The following is an 18,078-nucleotide window of genomic DNA, read 5'->3' on the forward strand; positions in this document are numbered from 1 at the left end:
ATTGATGTTACAAATTACATCTTTTTATGTTGTGTACCCATTATAATAGATTCATAATTATTTTTATGCATTTGTCTTTAAAATCCTGTAAAAAATAAAAGTTGGAGTTATATACTAAAATTATTATAATACTGGTTTTTACATTTTTTTCACATATTTAACTTTACCAGAGAATTTTATATTTTCATATGGCTTCAAGTTACTATCTAACACCCTTTCATTTCAATTTGAGAGAGTTCATGTAGCATTTCTTGTTAAGGCAAGTCTAGTGGTAATAAAATCCCTCCACTTTTATTTGTTTGAGAATGTCTTAATTTCTTCCTCATTTTGAAGGATAGTTTTGTTGAATATAGAATTCTCATTGTTGTTTCTTTTCCCTTGAGAATTTTGAATATATCATTCCACTGCCTCTGTCCCGCAAGGTTTCCGATGAGATATCCACTGATAGTTTTGTTGGGGATCCTTGTACATGTTAGGTTGCTTTTCTTTCATTCCTTTCAAGAGTCTCTCTTTGTCTTTATCTTTGACAGTTTGATTGTGATGTGTCCCACTGTGGGCTGTTGGGTTAATGCTACTTGGAGTATATTGAAGCTTCTTGGATTTGTATATCTTTGTCTCCTCAGGTTTGAGAAATTTTCAGCTATTATTTCTTCAAATAATCTCCATACCCTTTTGTATCGTCTCCTTTGGGGGAGAAGCTAACGAGCATGTCTGTCTGCTTACTGATGTTGCCTAAGTACCTTAGGCTTTGTTCACTTTTCTTCATTTTTTTCTTTTTGCTTCTCAGACTCTGTTTAAAATGACTCGTCTTCAAGTTTGCCCATTCGTTTTTCTGCCTGCTAGAATCTGCTGTTGAATTCCTATGGTGAATTTTTTACTTGGATATTATATTTTTCAGCTTCAGAATTTCTGTGTAGTTCTTTTTTCATAGTTTGTTACATTATTAAAATTCTCATTTTGTTCGTATACCCTTCTGATTTCTGTGTCCATTATTTTCTCTAGCTCATTGAGCATAATTATGACAGTTGTTTAAAAATTTTTGTCTATGAAGTCCAGTGGGTGTGTTTCTTTGAAGACAGTGGTGGGTTAAAACGTGTGAAAACTTCCGGGAGACTGCAGACTCATGGAAGCCTGGGAGCAAGGGTGTGCAGGCAAAAGAGGATGATAGAACATTTAAGGCCACAAGAAGAAGCTGGGGTGAGACTCTGGGAAAATAAGATATGTAAAGGCAGCTGGTCTCTCTCTCTCTCTCTCTCTCTCTCTCTCTCTTTCTCTTTCTCTCTCTCTCTCTCTCACACACACACACACACACACACATACACACACAGAGTCCAGACAGGACAGATGCCCAGAAAATATCTGAGGAGATTTTAAGCCTTCATCCTGCCTTTTTCAAGGCTTAGGAACCCATTAAATAGTGAAGGTGTTCCCTCCAAATGTGCAACAAGGAACAGGGAAACATGGCTCATTCAAAGGAACAAAATAAATCTCTAGAAACAGTTGCTAAAGAAAGACCACATCTGAGGTCCAAACTGTGACAACATACCCTGTTCGGGCTTCAGGTCAGATGAGACAGAAGCTAGTCCCTGGACAGCCCCCAGGCAGCCAGGACATTGCAAACAAATGCCATTTTGTGTTTTCTATCCTGAGGGGGTGAACTGGGAATTAGGATGTTTGTCTGTCTCTGCTTTGCAGCCTCACGGCGGAGTCGGACAAGGGCAAGCAAAACGTGTACAATTTCATAGCATTTTGAATGCCGTTTTCTTTTTTTAAAAAAATTTATCTTTATTGTTGAAAGTACTGTAGATGTCCCCTGTTTTCACCCACTGCCCCCTACTAGCCCTCAGGCCCTCACCACACTAGTCTGTGCCCATGGGTTATGCATATATTGAATGCCTTTTTCTTGTTAGGCATTTATTTGTCTGCTTAAACATTTGATTGGCTTCCAGAGGTCCTGTAAAGTTGTTTTGATCAGGATGCAGTTGTTTATATGACGTTTTCATAGGGGAGCATGGGCCTGGAGCTGCCCTCTGTGTCTGACTGACATCACTCTCAATTACACACCAAACCTTTTGAGACTTCTGCTTTCAATGGGACGTTTTGCTGGTAATTGGTGATCAGTGTAGTGAAACTAGATAATACAGTTCCCACTACAAACAGCTTCTGATTGCTTCTTTCTCCCCAGTACAAGCATGGAGGACCCATCATCGCTCTGCAGGTGGAGAATGAATATGGGTCCTATAACAAAGACCCCGCCTACATGCCTTACGTCAAGAAAGTAAGTGTGGGCGTGCTTCATTCCGTCACGTTCCTTCCTCTAGAATGTATCGTAGGCTGTGGCGTCGCAGCTGGGTCTAATACTTTTCTCATATTAACACCGTGCCTCTCTGTACCAGTTATTAATTAGTACATTCTTTCTCCGTACTTTTATCTCAGTAGGGCTGTCACCCTGTATTGACTGAGTTTAATTGGGGATGGCAGGGCGTCATGGTGTTTCAGGGCTGAGAATAAAGGGCTGGGCTTGACTGGGGTGATGATTAGCACCGTCTTCCCCGAGAGGCTGCCCTCAGCCCAGTGGTCCCCAGTTCCAGTGGCACAGAGGCTTCATCTGGCCAGGCTGTACACCATACTAACCTAAGATGTCTGGGGCGGCACTCGGACATCTGATTTCAAGTGTGGGGGAGGTGGCGAGCCATCAGTTTAGCATACGGCAGATCGGGGCAGGGCAGGGCTGGAGGACCACGGGAAAGAACAGGCTGGTGTTTAATCTGGTTTCCGCCACTTAGTAGCTGAGACCTGAAAAAAGTGCCTTCATTTTTCTAAACCTCCACTTTCTCCTCTATGGAGTGGGACTGATGCGATTGTTTGCCTGTGAATTGGGCATGTATGTGAAGTCACATGGCTGAGTAGTTTTAGGCATACAGTAGTCAGTAAACAAGACTCTGATAGGATCATTGGCATTGGTTTTAGGGTACTTAGAAGGGGTGGCCTTGGTGTGAGTTGAGAAAATGTTAAGTGACCTCTGTGAATCCATCTAATTAAATCTGCTTTGGCTCTGGCTCCCGGTGTCCTGGAAGCATCTCTTCTGCTGTCGCAGGCAGAGTCATCTTCCATCTGGAAATCACTTCAGTCCCTGCAGATGGGTAGACTGAGGTTTGAGCACCTCAGCTTGTCCACTCTTCCCCCCTCCCTTCTTCACGTGCAGACCGCTCCTGGCCTAGGGAGCCAGGCTGTCTCCAGGAGGAGTGACATTTCCGAAGCTGGAATGGGGAGAATTCAGTCCTGATGGCCAAGTCTAGCCACAGCCTTGATTAGACCACACCTCTAGCCTCCTCTTTGTCTTTGAATTGGCTGGGAAGATCTCAGCTGGCGCAGGACGGGAGAGCTCCTCCTGGCTCCCCTCACTCCCTCTGCCTGTCTGTGGGTGCTGGGGTTTTCTCTAGCCCGTGTTTACTGAATTACTGAGGTGCAGAGTCGGAGAGCTCCAGCGAGGGAGAAGAGAGGAGAGAAGAGAGGAGAGTGCAGCCCCTTCAGGGACCTCTCCTGCTCAGCCCTGCTTTCCTGGTGTCTGGGAAAGCTATCTGCAGGTGAGACAGGTGGGGAGAGAAACACCAGTGCCCAGCCTCTGTCACCCCGGAGCTGTTGGGAGGATCCTCTCCTGAGCTGCCAGGCACCTTTCCCAGGGTGTGTGGACATGTGGACACCATCAGCATAGATGACCTTGGGCAAGTCACCCTACCTTTCTGAGCCTTACTGTGTCATGTCACAGTGGAGACAAGAATGCCATTCTGTAAGGCTGCTGTGGGAACACAGTGGGGTGACAGGCACAAGGTCCTGACTGTGCAGGGCAGATGGCTGGTGCTCAGGAAGCAGCAGTCCTCTCTTAGTGGGCAGTCAGTCCCTCGATGCCCAGGAGCGGTCACGGGTGAAGGGTGCAGCTATAAAGACAGTCGCCTTCCTTGTGCTCAGCTCCCAAGCCCGTGATGCCGTGTGTTTACTGTGGGAGCCTGAGCAGAGTTTGTTAAATATCAGTGAGTGGCTGGTTGGGGAGCTGTGAGGCGGTGGGTTGTCAGACTCTGATAAAAACCTCACCTTGCCTCATGGATTAAACTCCTGCAGCTTCTGTGGTCCCGAGAATTAGGGGCCTCTGCTCCTTTCTTACCAGCATCTGGGGTGAGACATGAGCTTCATTAATCCACTGGTTTATCCCTCTGCCTCCCCTGTTTCCAAAAGAATTGGGTTGAAATAGCAGTGTTGCCATAGTATCTGCAGGGAAATCACAGAAAATCCCCCTTGCTGGGGTTTCTGATTCCAAGCTGCCCACAGCTCAGGCGGAGCCTTTGAAGGTAGACAGACCCCTGCTTGCCCGTCAGCTCTGTCCCAGCAGCACTCCTCGGCTCCTCTGAGCTCTGCGCCTGGACAGGGCAGACGCCGCTGTGCAGACCGGACAGGACAGCGGTGTAGGTGGAGCTCCGCGGAGGCCTGTGCCTGTGACGGCTGCGCACGTCAGCAGCTGCTCTGAGTGGAAGATGGCCGCTGTCCCCAGCACAGCGTGTGCTCCTGCTGCTTTTTCATCCTTTCATTTACAGCCTTCAAGGAACCCTCACTGTTCTACTGGGTGTGTGCAGCACACCAGGGGCACGTGCCTGTGCGCGGCCGGCGACCAGAGCCGGCCTGCTGCGTGCGGGAGGGAGCCGCGTGCTTCCGGTGAGGGTGAAGGGGAGGAGGGCGCTGCCCCTGAGGTCCTGACCCACCTCGGGGTCCCTGTGGTCCCTTGCTGGGCGATCGCACAGCAGCCGGGTCGGGGGAGCCAGGGGCTGCCAGCCCCTGCCGCCGCTGGACTCCGATCTGATGGGCTTTGCTGAACGTGGCGCCACAGACGGTGGGTTCTGTTTTCCGCGGAGAAACATGCTTCACTTGAATCTCTTCTCTCCCCTCACGGCTGCCTCGTTCCCTGTGACCTGGCAGGCGCCCCGAGAAGTGACACTTTGACTCCTCTCGTGTCCCCCATAGGCCTTGCAGGACAGAGGGATCGTGGAGCTGCTCTTGACTTCAGACAACAAGGATGACCTGAGCAAGGGGGTCGTCGATGGAGGTACCTGTGTGGAGGCGGGGCGGCGCCTGGCCTGGCTGTGCGGGCTCCCCTGGCAGCTTCGGCCGCAGGCCGAGCTGCTCCGATGCCGCCTCCTCCCGTGTGCGTGGCCCTGGGCCCAGAAGCTCTGGGCCTCGGAGCTGGCGTCCGTGTCAGAGACAGATCACCAGCTCTGTAGTTGGTCTTCCTTGTCTGTTGTGCACTTAAACTGGCAGCACTCTGCGGACTGTAAGGCACAGGGGGCATGGGAGGTGGGCACCTGAGGTCTCTGAATGTCTGCAGAGAGGCTGAGCATCTGAAGCCTGGGTGCAGTGCGGGCGGCCTGCGCCGGTCCTACCCAGCTGCAGAGATGACTGACCCTCCCCAGGGCCTGAACAGCCCACAGTGACGAGTGGGTGCCCTCTAGCAGGGCTCCCCTCCTCGGCCCCGTCACTGCGGGGCACGCCCAGCTCCAGCCTCAGGCCAGCTGCTCTGCCCTGTGCGGCCTCTCACGTGCCCGAGGGCTTGCTCAGCAACTCGCGCTCTGCCCTGGGTCATCCCCACTTGTATATAAACACGTTATTTCTCCCTTCTACAGAAATACCTCTTGACTCATTTCCCTGTCCAGAGGCTGTTCTGTTTCTCTGCTCCCCTTTTGACAAATCTCTCCACATCCATTCTCACTGGCCCCCTGTCCCGCTTCTCCCGATCGATCGCTGTTATAACACAGTGGACACATTACCACTCACCGTCTCACTGACGACGATGCTCTCTCAGGGTCCTGGTGGCCTCCGTGTCATACATTTAAATGGTGAGCCCTCGTAGCCTCGTGACGCTCTGGTTTAGTTCGTTACAACCATTGATCTCTTTCCTTGAAACCTCCTCCTCGTTTGGTGTCCAGGCACCACTGCCCAGTTTTTCTCCAGCCTCAAGGGCAGCTCCTTCTTCGTGTTTTGTTCTGGTCACCTCTCCCTGAGCCTGATGTTCAGATTCTTCATGGATTGAATTCTCTCTCTGGTGACATCTGGTGACGACATCCAGGTAGCTTTAACTATAATCTACCTGTTGATAAATCTGAGATGTCGTCTCCATCAGGGACCTTCCCTACACTCCTGCCTCACCTCTATCCCCTGGACAGGCCCCTTAGGAGGCTCCAGTCTCAGTGGAACCATCAGGGAGCCGAACGCGTCTGTCTCCCTCCTGAACCCGCCCACCTGCTGTCTTCTTCTCAGTCAGTTGCAACTCCATTTTCCCCAGTGGCACTGGCCCTAAACCTTGTAGTCACTGAACTCCTCTCCTTCCATAGGCCGGACACAGCCATTAGCACATCCCTCTTATCTTTAGCTTCAGCTTCAACATTCATCTGGAATCCAAATAAGTTCCACCACCTCAGCTATGACCATGATTTCTCACTTGCATTCTTGCAGCGGCATTGGGACTAATCTCCCTTTTCTCACTGTTGACTCCCTCACAACTTTTCTCAACATAGCAGCCTTGAAAATGTCATTCTAATCACCTCACACCCACCTGAACTCCAGGTGCAGCCTGTCTCATGCGGAGTGAAGTGTAAATTCTGAGAATGACCTAGACAGGCCTCCCACATGCCTGTTTCCTGGCCGGCTGTCTCCTGCTTCCCCCTGGCCCACCCTGCCCCATCCCGTCGCTCCCTCCTATCTGCCTTCCTGCTCCTCAGACATGTTGGACACCCCCAGCCTCTGCCAGCTGGGCAGGGCACGGTCACTCCATTACCTCCCGGCTTTTCTCCACGGTCACCTCAAGGCAAGGCTTCCTTCACGCCCCCACTTGAGGTTGTAGCTCACCCTGGAGCTCTGCTCTGCTCCACTTCACCTTCTAGCATTCCAGGTAGTTTCTTTGTTTCATGTACCTGTTCTGTCACTGCAGTGAGCTGCCCTGGGCCTGGGCCCTTTCAGTCTAGTTTGGACACGTTAGTGCACTGACAGGGTGTCCTGCCTGCTGCTGGCCTTTGCTGGGGCTCCTGCGACTGCACCTCCTGCTGCTGCACCCACAGCCTTCACCTTCCCAGTCTGCGTGGCCCTCCACTGTCTTGAGCACCTGGAAAGAGGAATTTGCTTCTCTATAGCCCTAGGACAGCACCTGCTGTGCAGCTGGCGCACAGGGAGTGACTGTTGGATGAATGGGCAGGAGGAGGCTCTGGTCCCCTGGCAGGGTGAGTTCTTCAAGCACCCAGACCCTGCCTCCTGGTGAAGACCAGCTGCCATTCCTGTTGTTTCCACACGGTGGTGCTGTCTCCCCGCAGCTGCTTTCAAGGCCTCTATCTCCCAGTGATGGTCGGGCCTGGGGTGGTCTGAGAGTGAGCTGTGGACAGTGCTGGCTGGGAGGCAAGACCCTTTGAGGCTGCTGCGGATCTCAGCACAGGGTTCTGCGGAGGAAAGCCTTGCGTGGATGCTGGACCTCCCACCCTGCCACCCCCAGGCCTCAGACCAATGGCTGTCTGCTGCAGCTGCCTGGAAGGGTTTTGTTCCCCCCCCCCAGTTAATTAAAAATGTAATTAAAGTTACACATTGACAAGGTATAGGAGTCAAGTCATAAAAATGCTTGTCAGGAAGTACTGTGTAGCCTCCATCCTCGCACCCCCCCAAAAATGACCATTTTGAGCTGTTTAACTTTTCTTCTGGCATTTTCCTTCATAATTACAAATGATATACCCACAGAACTGTGTGTATATCGATTTGAAAGGCTACCTACTGACTGCTTGCTCTGGCTGGGGTTCTGGTTCCCTCTGCCGCCTCGGCTGTGTGGCTTTCCTGGCTGGGCAGCCGCCTCCGGCTCCTGTGGCATCGATTGTGAGCACACACGACCCCAGGTGGTGTCCTAGACAGGCCTATCCGCATGTCCAGGCCTGCACAGTGCTGGTGACCGACTCTCAGTGTGCTTGGTTGTCACTTTCAATGTAATTATCCCATTGTTTTTATTTCCTTTTCCATTCTTTTCTTTCTACCCTTGCCACTTTCTCTTGAATGCTCTACCACACACCTCCCACACTTCTGCCACAGATGTTTTTCAAATGCCTGTATGTATCAGACTCTGTATCAGGTCTACTCGCACTGTCCCTGGCTCGCGTGGAGGCCTGTGCACAGCTCACGGAGCCTGGCCCGGTCCCCTGTGGAACCCTGTCTGGGAACTGCAGGCGTTGCTCGTTACAGTGTAGCAGCCACTGTTGCTGCTGAAGAACCAGCACCTTCTGCTTCCTGATCCTTCCGTATGTTTGTTTTTTCCCTTCCTGTTTCTGGAAAATTTGAGAATTTTTCCTTCTGGCCTTGATAGTCTGGTATTTCACCAGGCTTTTCTTGATGTGAGACTTCGCCCTTTTCACGGCACTTCTGTCGATCATTTGAATTGGGACAATTATGGCCGTTGGTGGTGGGACATTCGGTTGCATTTATGTATGCTTTCCCCTCTTTTTTCTGATCTTTGGTCATTCTTGTTATTTGTGATTGGATTCTTGTGTCAACTCTGAGTTGCTTGTCTTTTCACTTTTTTATCTTTGCCCCTTTATTCAACTTTCTGGGTGACTTCCCCAGCTTTCAATCCGCCCGCCCTGTTATTTCCTGAATCCTGTTTTTCTTGATTATGTTTCTTTTTTCATGGAATACTTTTTAAATGGATGCTATCTTTCTTTTCTCTCTGGAGATATTTTACTTTTTTTAGCAGTTACCTGCTCTGCTCCAGTCTTCCATGTGAGGGGATTTACTCAGCTGCCTGGCTCTTGACTGAGCAGTTTGAGGGGGATACTCACCGGCCACATAGGAGCTGAGTACTGGGGGAGGCGGGATGGGGTGCCGCTCTGCGGGGTGACTAGGCTGCGGTGGCCGTTTCAATGGGAAACCCAGACGTCGGTGTTTGGAGATAATGTCCTTGGCTTTACTAAATGTCTCCAGAGGAGAATGTGTTGGTGTGGCACTCAGATACTCGGGGAGCGGGGGAGGAGTGGGCAGGCTCCCCTTGCTCGTTCCCCCTGCACGTCTCTCACCCACAATCCACTGGGCCGGTCCCTCCAAGCCTGGAGACTCAGCTTTCCCGGAGGGATGGCCACGGGGGGGGGGGGGGGGGAGCGGGGGGGCAAGAGGCCTGAGGGTTGCGCGGGGCAGGGCTGGGATGTCTTCCCATGCACAGTGCCTTGGATGTGAGGTGATGGGCCCATCATAACTCCCGCTTTCCTAGGCCATTTCTCAACACTCCCTTTTCAGTCTCCCAAGATTTTCTTTAAAGCATCTCTGCTTGAAAGCATTTCTGCTTGAAAGCATCTCCTCTCCAGGTCCTGTTCCTTACGGCCTTCCAGGAGGGTAGGAGTAGATGCTGTGTTCAGTTAGCCAAGCTAATCCTGCTGATGTCTCAGGTGTTTGCCTGGTCACTTTCAGGCAGGCATCCTGTCTTCAGGGAGTTTCCACTTTAGGGGAGGAGTGGCTGGATGTGGCGTCTTCCCCAGGGGTCTCGGGAGGACAGTGACATTGCAGGACAATGGGTCAATGTCAGATGGGCCTGGAGTGCAGTTCTGCTCTGCTGCTCACCAGTCCTCTGACCTTGAGGCAAGTTATTTAACCTCAGGAGCCCTAGCTCTTGTTTGTTTTTAGTCTCTGGTAATCAGGGGCTCATGCCCAACAGTGTGAAGGTGGCTAGCTGGCAGGCTGGCTCCATCTCTCATGCCTCTCCAGGACCACTGGACCTCAAGCCACGGCCAGCACATGTGAGGCCTACTGCGTGGCAGACAGCAGTGGTCAGGGAGCCTTAGAGCCAGGTTCTGCCGGGGGGGTGGTCAGGAGGTCTGTGCGGAGTGGTAATTGTCCAGATGAACAGAGTACATCTGATGTCAGAGGAACTAAACTCTAATTGCAGGTGGGAAACAATGTCAAGATTAGTTCATTTATTTTGCTGGTGAGTTAAGAAAGGTCTGGGGTGATTCAGAAAGTCTGTCTGGCTTTAAGACAATACTTAGTTTCTCTTCTCTCCTGTCCATTCGCAGTGCTGGCCACCATCAACTTACAGTCACAGCAGGACGTTCAGTTATTAACCCCCTTTCTCCTGAGTGTCCAGGTGAGTGGCCCCGGGAAAGCTGTCCTCCCTGCTCAGTATGTGTGTAGGGATTCTCGAGAGTAGTTAAATGGAGCCTCTTGAAGGAAGTCTGCTGTGCCTTGGACTGCCTGCCTGCCTGCCTGCCATGGCACTAGGGTGCTCCTGGGGAGAGGGACTCTGGCTCTATCAGGTTTTCAGCTCGTAGCCCCTCTTTCACGCCACAAACCCCAGCCCCCCGTGTCATACGGCCCCGCCCCGGGCAAGGGGAGCAGCTCTGAGGCGTTGCTGTGTGGGCCGACCCATGAGTGTGGTTCCCCCTGTGGAGAAGGGGGTTGTTTTGAAGCTCTAGGCTGGGTGTGCTGGCCCAGGCCTCTTGGCTGGAATCCTGTGGATGCAGCTAGGTCCCGACTGCTCAGACTGGGCCCTGGGATGGGGGGAATGCCCCACATTGTACACGCCTGACCTTAACCTGCAAAGCCCCTCTGGCTGAGGAAGATCATTGTCACCAGCAAGACAGGAAGCCTGGCCCACTCCAGGTCAGGAGAGAGGAGTTTCTGGATGTATCAGCATCCAGCAGATGGATGGAATTTACAGTTACATCCTGTTCTGATAGATTCCTCTTATCTCCAGTCTGTGTGTCTCTCCTGAGATAGCTGTGGCATTCGCAGAACTGAAAGGCCTTGCCTCTCACCCCACATACCTGAGGGTGAAAGTGACCCCAGCTGCCGGCCACGCGCATGGCCCCAGCCGGAGCGGAGCGGTTGCGTCCCTGTGAACAGCCGCAAGGTGGAGATGCGGGGGCTGCTTGCATCCCAGCTTGTCTCTTAGGGCAGAGGCAGGGACACAACCATATGAAGTCACCACACAGTGTGGAATCATGTAGGATGAGGGACACAGCTGTTCCTGGAGTTTAGGGGCCCAGCAGAATGGGCAGGGGAGTTGCCTTGGGAAAGATGGGACAGCTGAGTTCCGGCCCCAGGCAGTTGTTAGGCAGGTCAGGGGAGAAACATGGATACTGTGGCCCATGTCCAGCCTTTTCTCCTTCCGTCCTTCCTCCCTCCTTCCTTCCCTCCCTCCCCTCCTTTCTTCATGTCCCTCCTGCCTCTCCTCTCCCTCTTCTGGTATTTACTGGTCCTGCTCTGTGACTGGAGTGGGTCTGGGCCATTGCCCTGCGGTCACTAAGACAACAGGGCCTGCCTTCCTGGCGCCATCACCTGCTGGGAAGAGGCATGTTAAATAGCTGCCCAGGAGCTAAGTAGGATTGTAGTAAGTGCTGTCAGGAGCAGCCCAGGGAGCCACGAGCTGCCCACGGGCTATCCATGTGCTGTGAGGTCCCTCTGGGCTTCCATGTCCTCTGGAGAAGCAGGAATGATGACGGTACCCACTCACAGGGCTGTTTGAGGTCACACAAGGTCATGTTTGGAAAGCACTGGGCAGCAGGGCTTCATGCTGATCCCTTCTGTTACCCTTGGAGAAGGCCTCACCTGTGTGCCTTGGCTGGCCCATCCTGTGGGCAGAGAGGTGCTGCTCAGTGATTTCCGCAGTTCAGTGATTTCCGTTTCCCTGGAGGAAGGGATGGGTGTGTCCTTGTTTAGGTCAAAGCCTCCTTTGAAGGTCCCTCAGGGCAGACCCAGCTCCGCTTCCCTTCAGGGTGCCAGCAGCACTCGCTGGTCTTGCATGCCCATGTTCCCTGATGGAGACCATGGAGGTGAGTGCTTCTTAAGTACCCACTAGGTGTCAGGCACTGTGTACCAGGGGCTCTGTGTGCATGATCTCAGTGGGTTTTCCCAGGACCCCTGTGAGCTGGCGACCATCTTTACCATGTTACAGTTAAGGAGACATATTTATAGGATGGATCCAACATCCGGGAATAGGGGCAGGTTTGGGTGTGCAGCGCAGGCTGAGTGGGTGAATGGCTCCAGCTTGACCTGCCCATTGGGAGCACCCAGCACCCTTGAGTCAGAGCCCCCTCCTGGCACTGGAGATTACGATGTGCGGGACTTGGAATCTGCTTCTCCTCCGTAGTAACTTAAATGTCATACAGTATGTGCCCTTTCGGGAAGTAGACAGCTCTAAAGAAAACCCGGTCACCAGTCTTGCCAGAACAGTTAACTGCACTACTTTGGCCTTTCCCCCGGCATGGTTGGTGCCTTTTGCTCAATGGCCCATAAATCTGCACCACCTGGGGTCGGATTTTGTATTCAGCTGCCTCTAAACATATTGCTGTCACTGACAGAGGAGGAAGTTGGTAAATGAGGAAGGCTCTGAGTGGAACCTGAAATACCAGCATAGCCCCCACCCCGCTCCCCCCGGTGCTGCTGCAAATGTACAGCCTAGAGCACGGTCCTGGGACAAGGTCTGTATCCCTGGGACAACCCTGTGCTAAAGTCAGCATCTGAAGTAACGCCTCAGACCTACTGAAGATCCCCCTCCCCCCTCAGCTGTGAAGCAGCCCCGGTGGCTGCAGAGCCTGCTCTGCGAAACTGCACCGTAAGGTCCTGCTTTCAGCTCCGATCTTGTAAACTTCTATTGAAACGTAACGGGATCGTGGAGAGGGCCCGCTCTAAGCCTCTGACTCTCCCAGCTAGAAGGGGGCAGCAATAGAGGGCTCTGCGTCTGCCCAGTGCACTCAGAAGGGGTTGTCTTGACGCCCCCCCTCCTGGGAGAGGACAGGCAAAGCTTGGCCTGATCCAGAAAGCATGTCGATGTAGGAGAAGATACCTGAGGCAGCTGCTGAATTCTGATGAAGCTTAACTTTTAACAGAGCCCATGTTTTCTCAGCAGAACCGTGTGCAGTGGGGCTACTCACCTGGGGAGCTTGCTCCACTCTCCACCTGCACCGTGGAGGCCACATCTGGAGGCCGAGCCGGTGCAGGTGCCTCTGTCTTCAGCTGTGCTCGCTTTCAGTGGGCTCTGGGGAGGGGATGACTTGGCAGGACAGAGGGGTTGGCATTGCCCTCAAGGAGGGGCTCCCCTCTGTCTGCCTCTCTTGATCAGCTAACTTCTTATTTTATGATGCCCAGGGTGTTCAGCCCAAGATGGTGATGGAGTACTGGACGGGATGGTTTGACTGCTGGGGGGGCCCACACAACATCCTGGATTCTTCTGGTAAGTGCTTGCAGTCCCTACATCCAACATGCATGCTGACCTAAGAAGTAGGAGTAAGTTCCGATGACCTGCTAATTGATTGTGGTTATTTGCATGTAATAGCTCTTGATATTCCAGAACCGTTTGTCTTGACATTTGAAGAGAATAGTAGGATTTTTAAATTGCTTTATTGTGTTTTTGTAATTAGATAAGTAACACATGCCTATTGCAAACATTCAACAAATATAGAAAATGTATAAAGAAGAAATACAAGTCCCAGAGCCCAGAGAAACATGGCGATGTCCCTGCAGAAAGTTCTGGCTCTTCCTCCATTTGCAGCCCTTTGTGCACTTACAGATGTGGCCAAATGCCGTCACATCCGTTCTCTGGGCAGAACGCGTCACCTGTGTGTGCCAGTGAGTGACACAATGGTGAGCTTTCTGTCCTATTAGATATAAACTCCGTCACTGCTTAAAGAATGCCCAAAGCGCATTCTTTTGCTGTCTGAACCAGCTCCTTGACTCCGCCTCCCACTGGTCTACACTGAGGCTGTTTCCTGTGTCCTGCTACTGCGCAGTTTCAGTGAGCATTCTTGAACACCTGGCATATTTTTCCCAGTGAGAAGTCCCTCGTAATACAGTTGCTATGTGAATGCAATTTTAACATGTATTTACTGAACTGCTTCCCGGGACTGGAGCAGTTCTGAGCTCTCCATTGTTGAAGGGGGGGGGATACCCGTTTGCAACAGGCTCGTCAACACTGAGCACTGAAATAATGGTTCGTATTTCCCAATCTGACAGGCCATCGTTATTTCACATTTCTTTGACCAATACTGAGGCATATATAAAAATATATTTATATTTATTAACCACTTGTATTTCTCCTTCGATACTGTCTTCTCATGTCATTGGTTCAGTCTTTAACAGAGGTAGGAAGGGAGGTAGTCGGCACTGTATCTCTAATTATGAGTCCCACCTCCTTGCGGCTCAGGGAGTGGGAGTGGCAGCTGGAGGCACAAGGCCGCCCTGGGCAGCAGGGTCCAAGTCGTAGTCCGTGGAGTTTTGGCTGTGATTTTAAAAACATCTGGAGGTCCAAGCTCTGGGGCTGGGATTCTGGTGATTTCTCCTCCTCTGTGACTGGGTTTTAGTAAAAGCTGGAGGACAGAGCTGCGGACTTGAGCTTGAGGAGGGACTAGGAAAGGTGAGAGTGCCCTCGGGACTGTGGATTGTCTCACTCTGCACATTCCCCTGTCTTCCTCCTGTAGAGGTTTTAAATACAGTATCTGCCATCGTCGATGCCGGCTCTTCCATCAACCTCTACATGTTCCACGGGGGCACCAACTTTGGCTTCATGAATGGAGCCATGCATTTTCAGGAATATAAGTCCGACGTTACCAGCTATGGCAAGTATTCTGCAACACTGACCCTCCCGGAGCACTCCAACATTTATGAGGCTGGGCTTTCATGGAGAGCCCTTTGGGGGCCCCTCTGGCACCTTCAATGTATTTGCCTCTGGAGTTTCTGGGCGGGGAAAGTGGAGGTGTCCAGATTGTCACTTTTAAAATTCCAGAGCGGTGGGGGACTGAGGCCAGCTGACAGGCCTGTGAGCCTCTGGGCATGAGCTGGAGGAAGTGAGGAGGTTCCACCTGGACAGTCCTGAGACAAGAGCAGCCTCTTTTCCCTGCTTAGGCCTCGGAGGTGGTGTGACCCCTGCCCTCCAGAAGGCGGGAAAGGCTCCTGGAAATTTAAGGTTATGCTGTGGTCGTGGGCAGAGTTGGTGGCATTTTATAGTATTTGGTGGTGTTAGTCTTCTGACAGCCGTACCAAGTGTTCTGCCTCCCAGATTGCTGGGCGAGGACCATGCTGCTCGACCCAGCTTCTCCCTTCTCTCTGCTGCCACGTACACCAGGACATGAGTGACCGGTGAGGGTGCCCTGGTGTCTTGCAGACTATGACGCAGTGCTGACAGAGGCCGGGGATTACACAGCGAAGTACACGAAGCTCCGAGAGTTCTTTGGCTCCATCTCAGGTACCTGGTGAGCAGCACCTGAGCACCAGCTTGGGCCCTCGCTTTTGCTCTAAATCCCCCTCCAGGGTTACTTCCTTACTGCCCCTCTCACCCCAGCGGTGCAATAACGCCTTCAGGCAGGGCAGGCAAGCTTGAGAGGCTGTTCATCGTGGTTTGTGCCTTGCCAGGTTCGTCTTTTATAGGTGTTATGACTCCTGAGGATTTGAGCAAGGCCCCTGTGCTCCCCTGGCATTCCCTCCCAGTGGGGTGTGGGGCTGTGTCCCGGGTGGCACTAGGATAGAGGAGCACATTGGGCCTTGGACGGAGCCAGTGGCGGGGGTGGGGCTGGAGGAGGCAGTGGCTGTTTGGTCCTTTGGGACGGCCCTGCTGTCATGTTGCAGGTGGTGCTCTTCCTCCCCCACCTGCAATTCTCCCCAAGACTGCGTACGAGTCACTAAGTCCAGCTTTGTACCTGTCGCTGTGGGATGCCCTCCAGTACCTGGAGGAGGTGAGTGCGGCCACCAAGGCCAGGGGCCCCCTCCCAGCAGTCGAGGAGGAAGAGAAAAACGGCTTTTGAAAACTTTGAGGTCCACTCTCCAACTTTGGAACTCAGAGAAAAGAGAACAGGCTCATCCTAGAGTAGGAAGTGGGAAAGAACAGAGAGAACTCGAAGAAAAGCTGGGCAAGGCACTAGGGATTCCGATTCTGCAGCTCAGCGGGAGGGGAGGGCGGGGAGGCAGGAATGCTCCACCTCCTCCGAGAAGAGGGTGCACCTCCTGCGGCTGATGCAGAGGGTGCTGTGATCCAAAGTGATGGATTAAAAAGCTACAGGGCCACTGCGTCACAGAGCTCTGTTCTGTTATTTTCACACCTTCCCCATTCACATACCCCTTCCCTGTGACTCTGGAGAGCAGGAGAAGATGACAGAGGCCCAGAGGTCAGGTTTGTCCACTACCCTGTACTCCCCAGTGGATCAAGATGAGGATGTTGCCTTTTCTCCCCTCTGACTAGCCCTGGGCCTCCTCTTGTCTTTTCTCTATACAGCCAACCAATTCTGAAAAGCCCATCAACATGGAAAACCTGCCAGTGAACAATGGAAATGGCCAGGCCTTTGGGTACACTCTGTACGAGACAACCATCGACTCACCTGGTGTCCTCAGTGGTCTTGTGCGTGACCGGGGACAGGTAGGAGTGTCTCCTCTTAATTCCTGTGACCTTCTAGTGATCAAGCCGTAGAGTGTACCTCCCCGTAGCGCTCACATACCCAGCTGTTACAGTGCGTAGACACAGGCCATCACCATCAGCGTGCAGTCCTTTTCAGTGCACACGCACACAGTGTGACCTCTTCCTTTGCTTAGCAGAGTCCGCTTACTCCCCCTCCTGTCAACCCATGGATGCTTTCTGTCTGTTCATCCGGCAGGTATTTGTGAACACAGTATTTTTTGGCTTCTTGGACTATAAAAGGAAGAAGATTGTTATCCCCTTGATCCAGGTTGGTTTCCTGGGGAGCTGGGTGGTGGGTAGTGCCAGTCACTTCCTGAACAGGTTTGGTGGGAATCGAAGAAGACCTAGAACACAGGAGGCTCCTTAACCAGCACTATACGTGGAGAGGAGGGCAGAGCATTGTTTTCTGATCAGCAGAGGTGCTTTTACTCCCATCCCCAGAGCTTAGGGAAGAATTGCAGTTCTACAGGGAAACTCCAGGGTAGAGCTGTGAACTTATGGCTGGGTGGTCAGGCAGCCAGCACCGACTATTGTGTTCCTGGCAGGGTTACACCATGCTGAGGATCTTGGTGGAGAATTGCGGGCGAGTCAACTACGGGGATAATATTGATGACCAGCGCAAAGGTGGGTCACAGCACATGCTGAGAGAAGAGCTGCTGACACTCAGCATATGCCTGGCTATCCTTTCTCCATCCAAGCTCATCAGCAGGCCATGAGGCTGATTGCAGTGAGGTGGGACATGGAGGCCCATTGCAGTGAGGTGGGTCATGGAGGCCCATTGAAGGGTGGTGGAAGTGGGTCTGAAAGGCCCACTTGGGTTCTGACCTCTTCTCTGATAGCATTCTCTGTATGTGTTGTCTACACGCCCATGGTGAATGCACAGTGAACATTGAGCTGGCTTCTCCAGATCTACCTGGGCTTCAGGGTGCTTTAGCAGGCCACTGTCTACTTAGTAGGTGGGGGTGGTGTGAGGGGCAAGCAAGACGATACCCAGAAATCCAAAAAAAGGCATAAAGACTCCTACCTTCTTGGGTGTCCACATTGCATTTCTTTTCTTGATATACGTTGGAAAGTCACTGATCTCGTTTGTGGTGGGAGAACACAGGATACACAGTGAACAATCCTCTTGATGGCAGGCCCCTCGAGGAACACTCTGCCAATTCATTTAGTTTTTCCTGGTTTTCTAAGCCTTGTCTGCTTAAATTTGCCTCTTCCTTCTTATCTGTATTAAAAGGTTGGTTTTCATGTAAGTTATGAAATAAGAACTCGGACAATACATATCTTGTGGGGAGGGACATTGGTGACCTCCCAACTCTCTCACAGGAGTTTGCCTTTATAATGAGGAAACTTTCATATCCCTTTCTGCCAGGGAAGCCATGTGGTTCAGCACTGGGGGCTTCCTGATCCTGGGGATCAGCCCTCTCCAGAAGGGCCTCAGAGTAGCTTCTGTCACTGTCCAGGCTCACTTCCCCTTTTCCCCAGCATTCTTCCCTGGCTCTCAGCTTCTTCCCAAGGAGATCCCTCTCCAGGCTGGTCTTCACTTCCTTTACGGGATGGGACTGCCAGCCTGACCCTTTCCCGGTCTTTGTCTCTCAGGCCCCCGAACCAGGTGTGCCCTGAATTCTCCCTGTGGAGTT

General features: G+C 52.1%; 1 protein-coding gene across 1 annotated transcript in view; it reads left to right on the forward strand.

Annotated features, from left to right (window-relative positions):
* GLB1L2 (galactosidase beta 1 like 2) overlaps window positions 1-18,078 on the forward strand; it is a 45,953-nt gene that overhangs the window by 25,687 nt on the left and 2,188 nt on the right. Inside the window, exons 6-15 of the mRNA XM_016215926.2 lie at window positions 2,186-2,278; window positions 5,014-5,095; window positions 10,074-10,144; window positions 13,147-13,231; window positions 14,475-14,612; window positions 15,158-15,238; window positions 15,619-15,725; window positions 16,262-16,402; window positions 16,638-16,709; window positions 16,987-17,065. Of these exons, the coding sequence (XP_016071412.2) occupies window positions 2,186-2,278; window positions 5,014-5,095; window positions 10,074-10,144; window positions 13,147-13,231; window positions 14,475-14,612; window positions 15,158-15,238; window positions 15,619-15,725; window positions 16,262-16,402; window positions 16,638-16,709; window positions 16,987-17,065 (949 nt within the window). The remainder of the gene's footprint in view (window positions 1-2,185; window positions 2,279-5,013; window positions 5,096-10,073; window positions 10,145-13,146; window positions 13,232-14,474; window positions 14,613-15,157; window positions 15,239-15,618; window positions 15,726-16,261; window positions 16,403-16,637; window positions 16,710-16,986; window positions 17,066-18,078) is intronic.

This window comes from Miniopterus natalensis, chromosome 20 (genome assembly GCF_054644295.1).
Source record: "Miniopterus natalensis isolate mMinNat1 chromosome 20, mMinNat1.hap1, whole genome shotgun sequence".
Classification (NCBI taxonomy): domain Eukaryota; kingdom Metazoa; phylum Chordata; class Mammalia; order Chiroptera; family Miniopteridae; genus Miniopterus; species Miniopterus natalensis.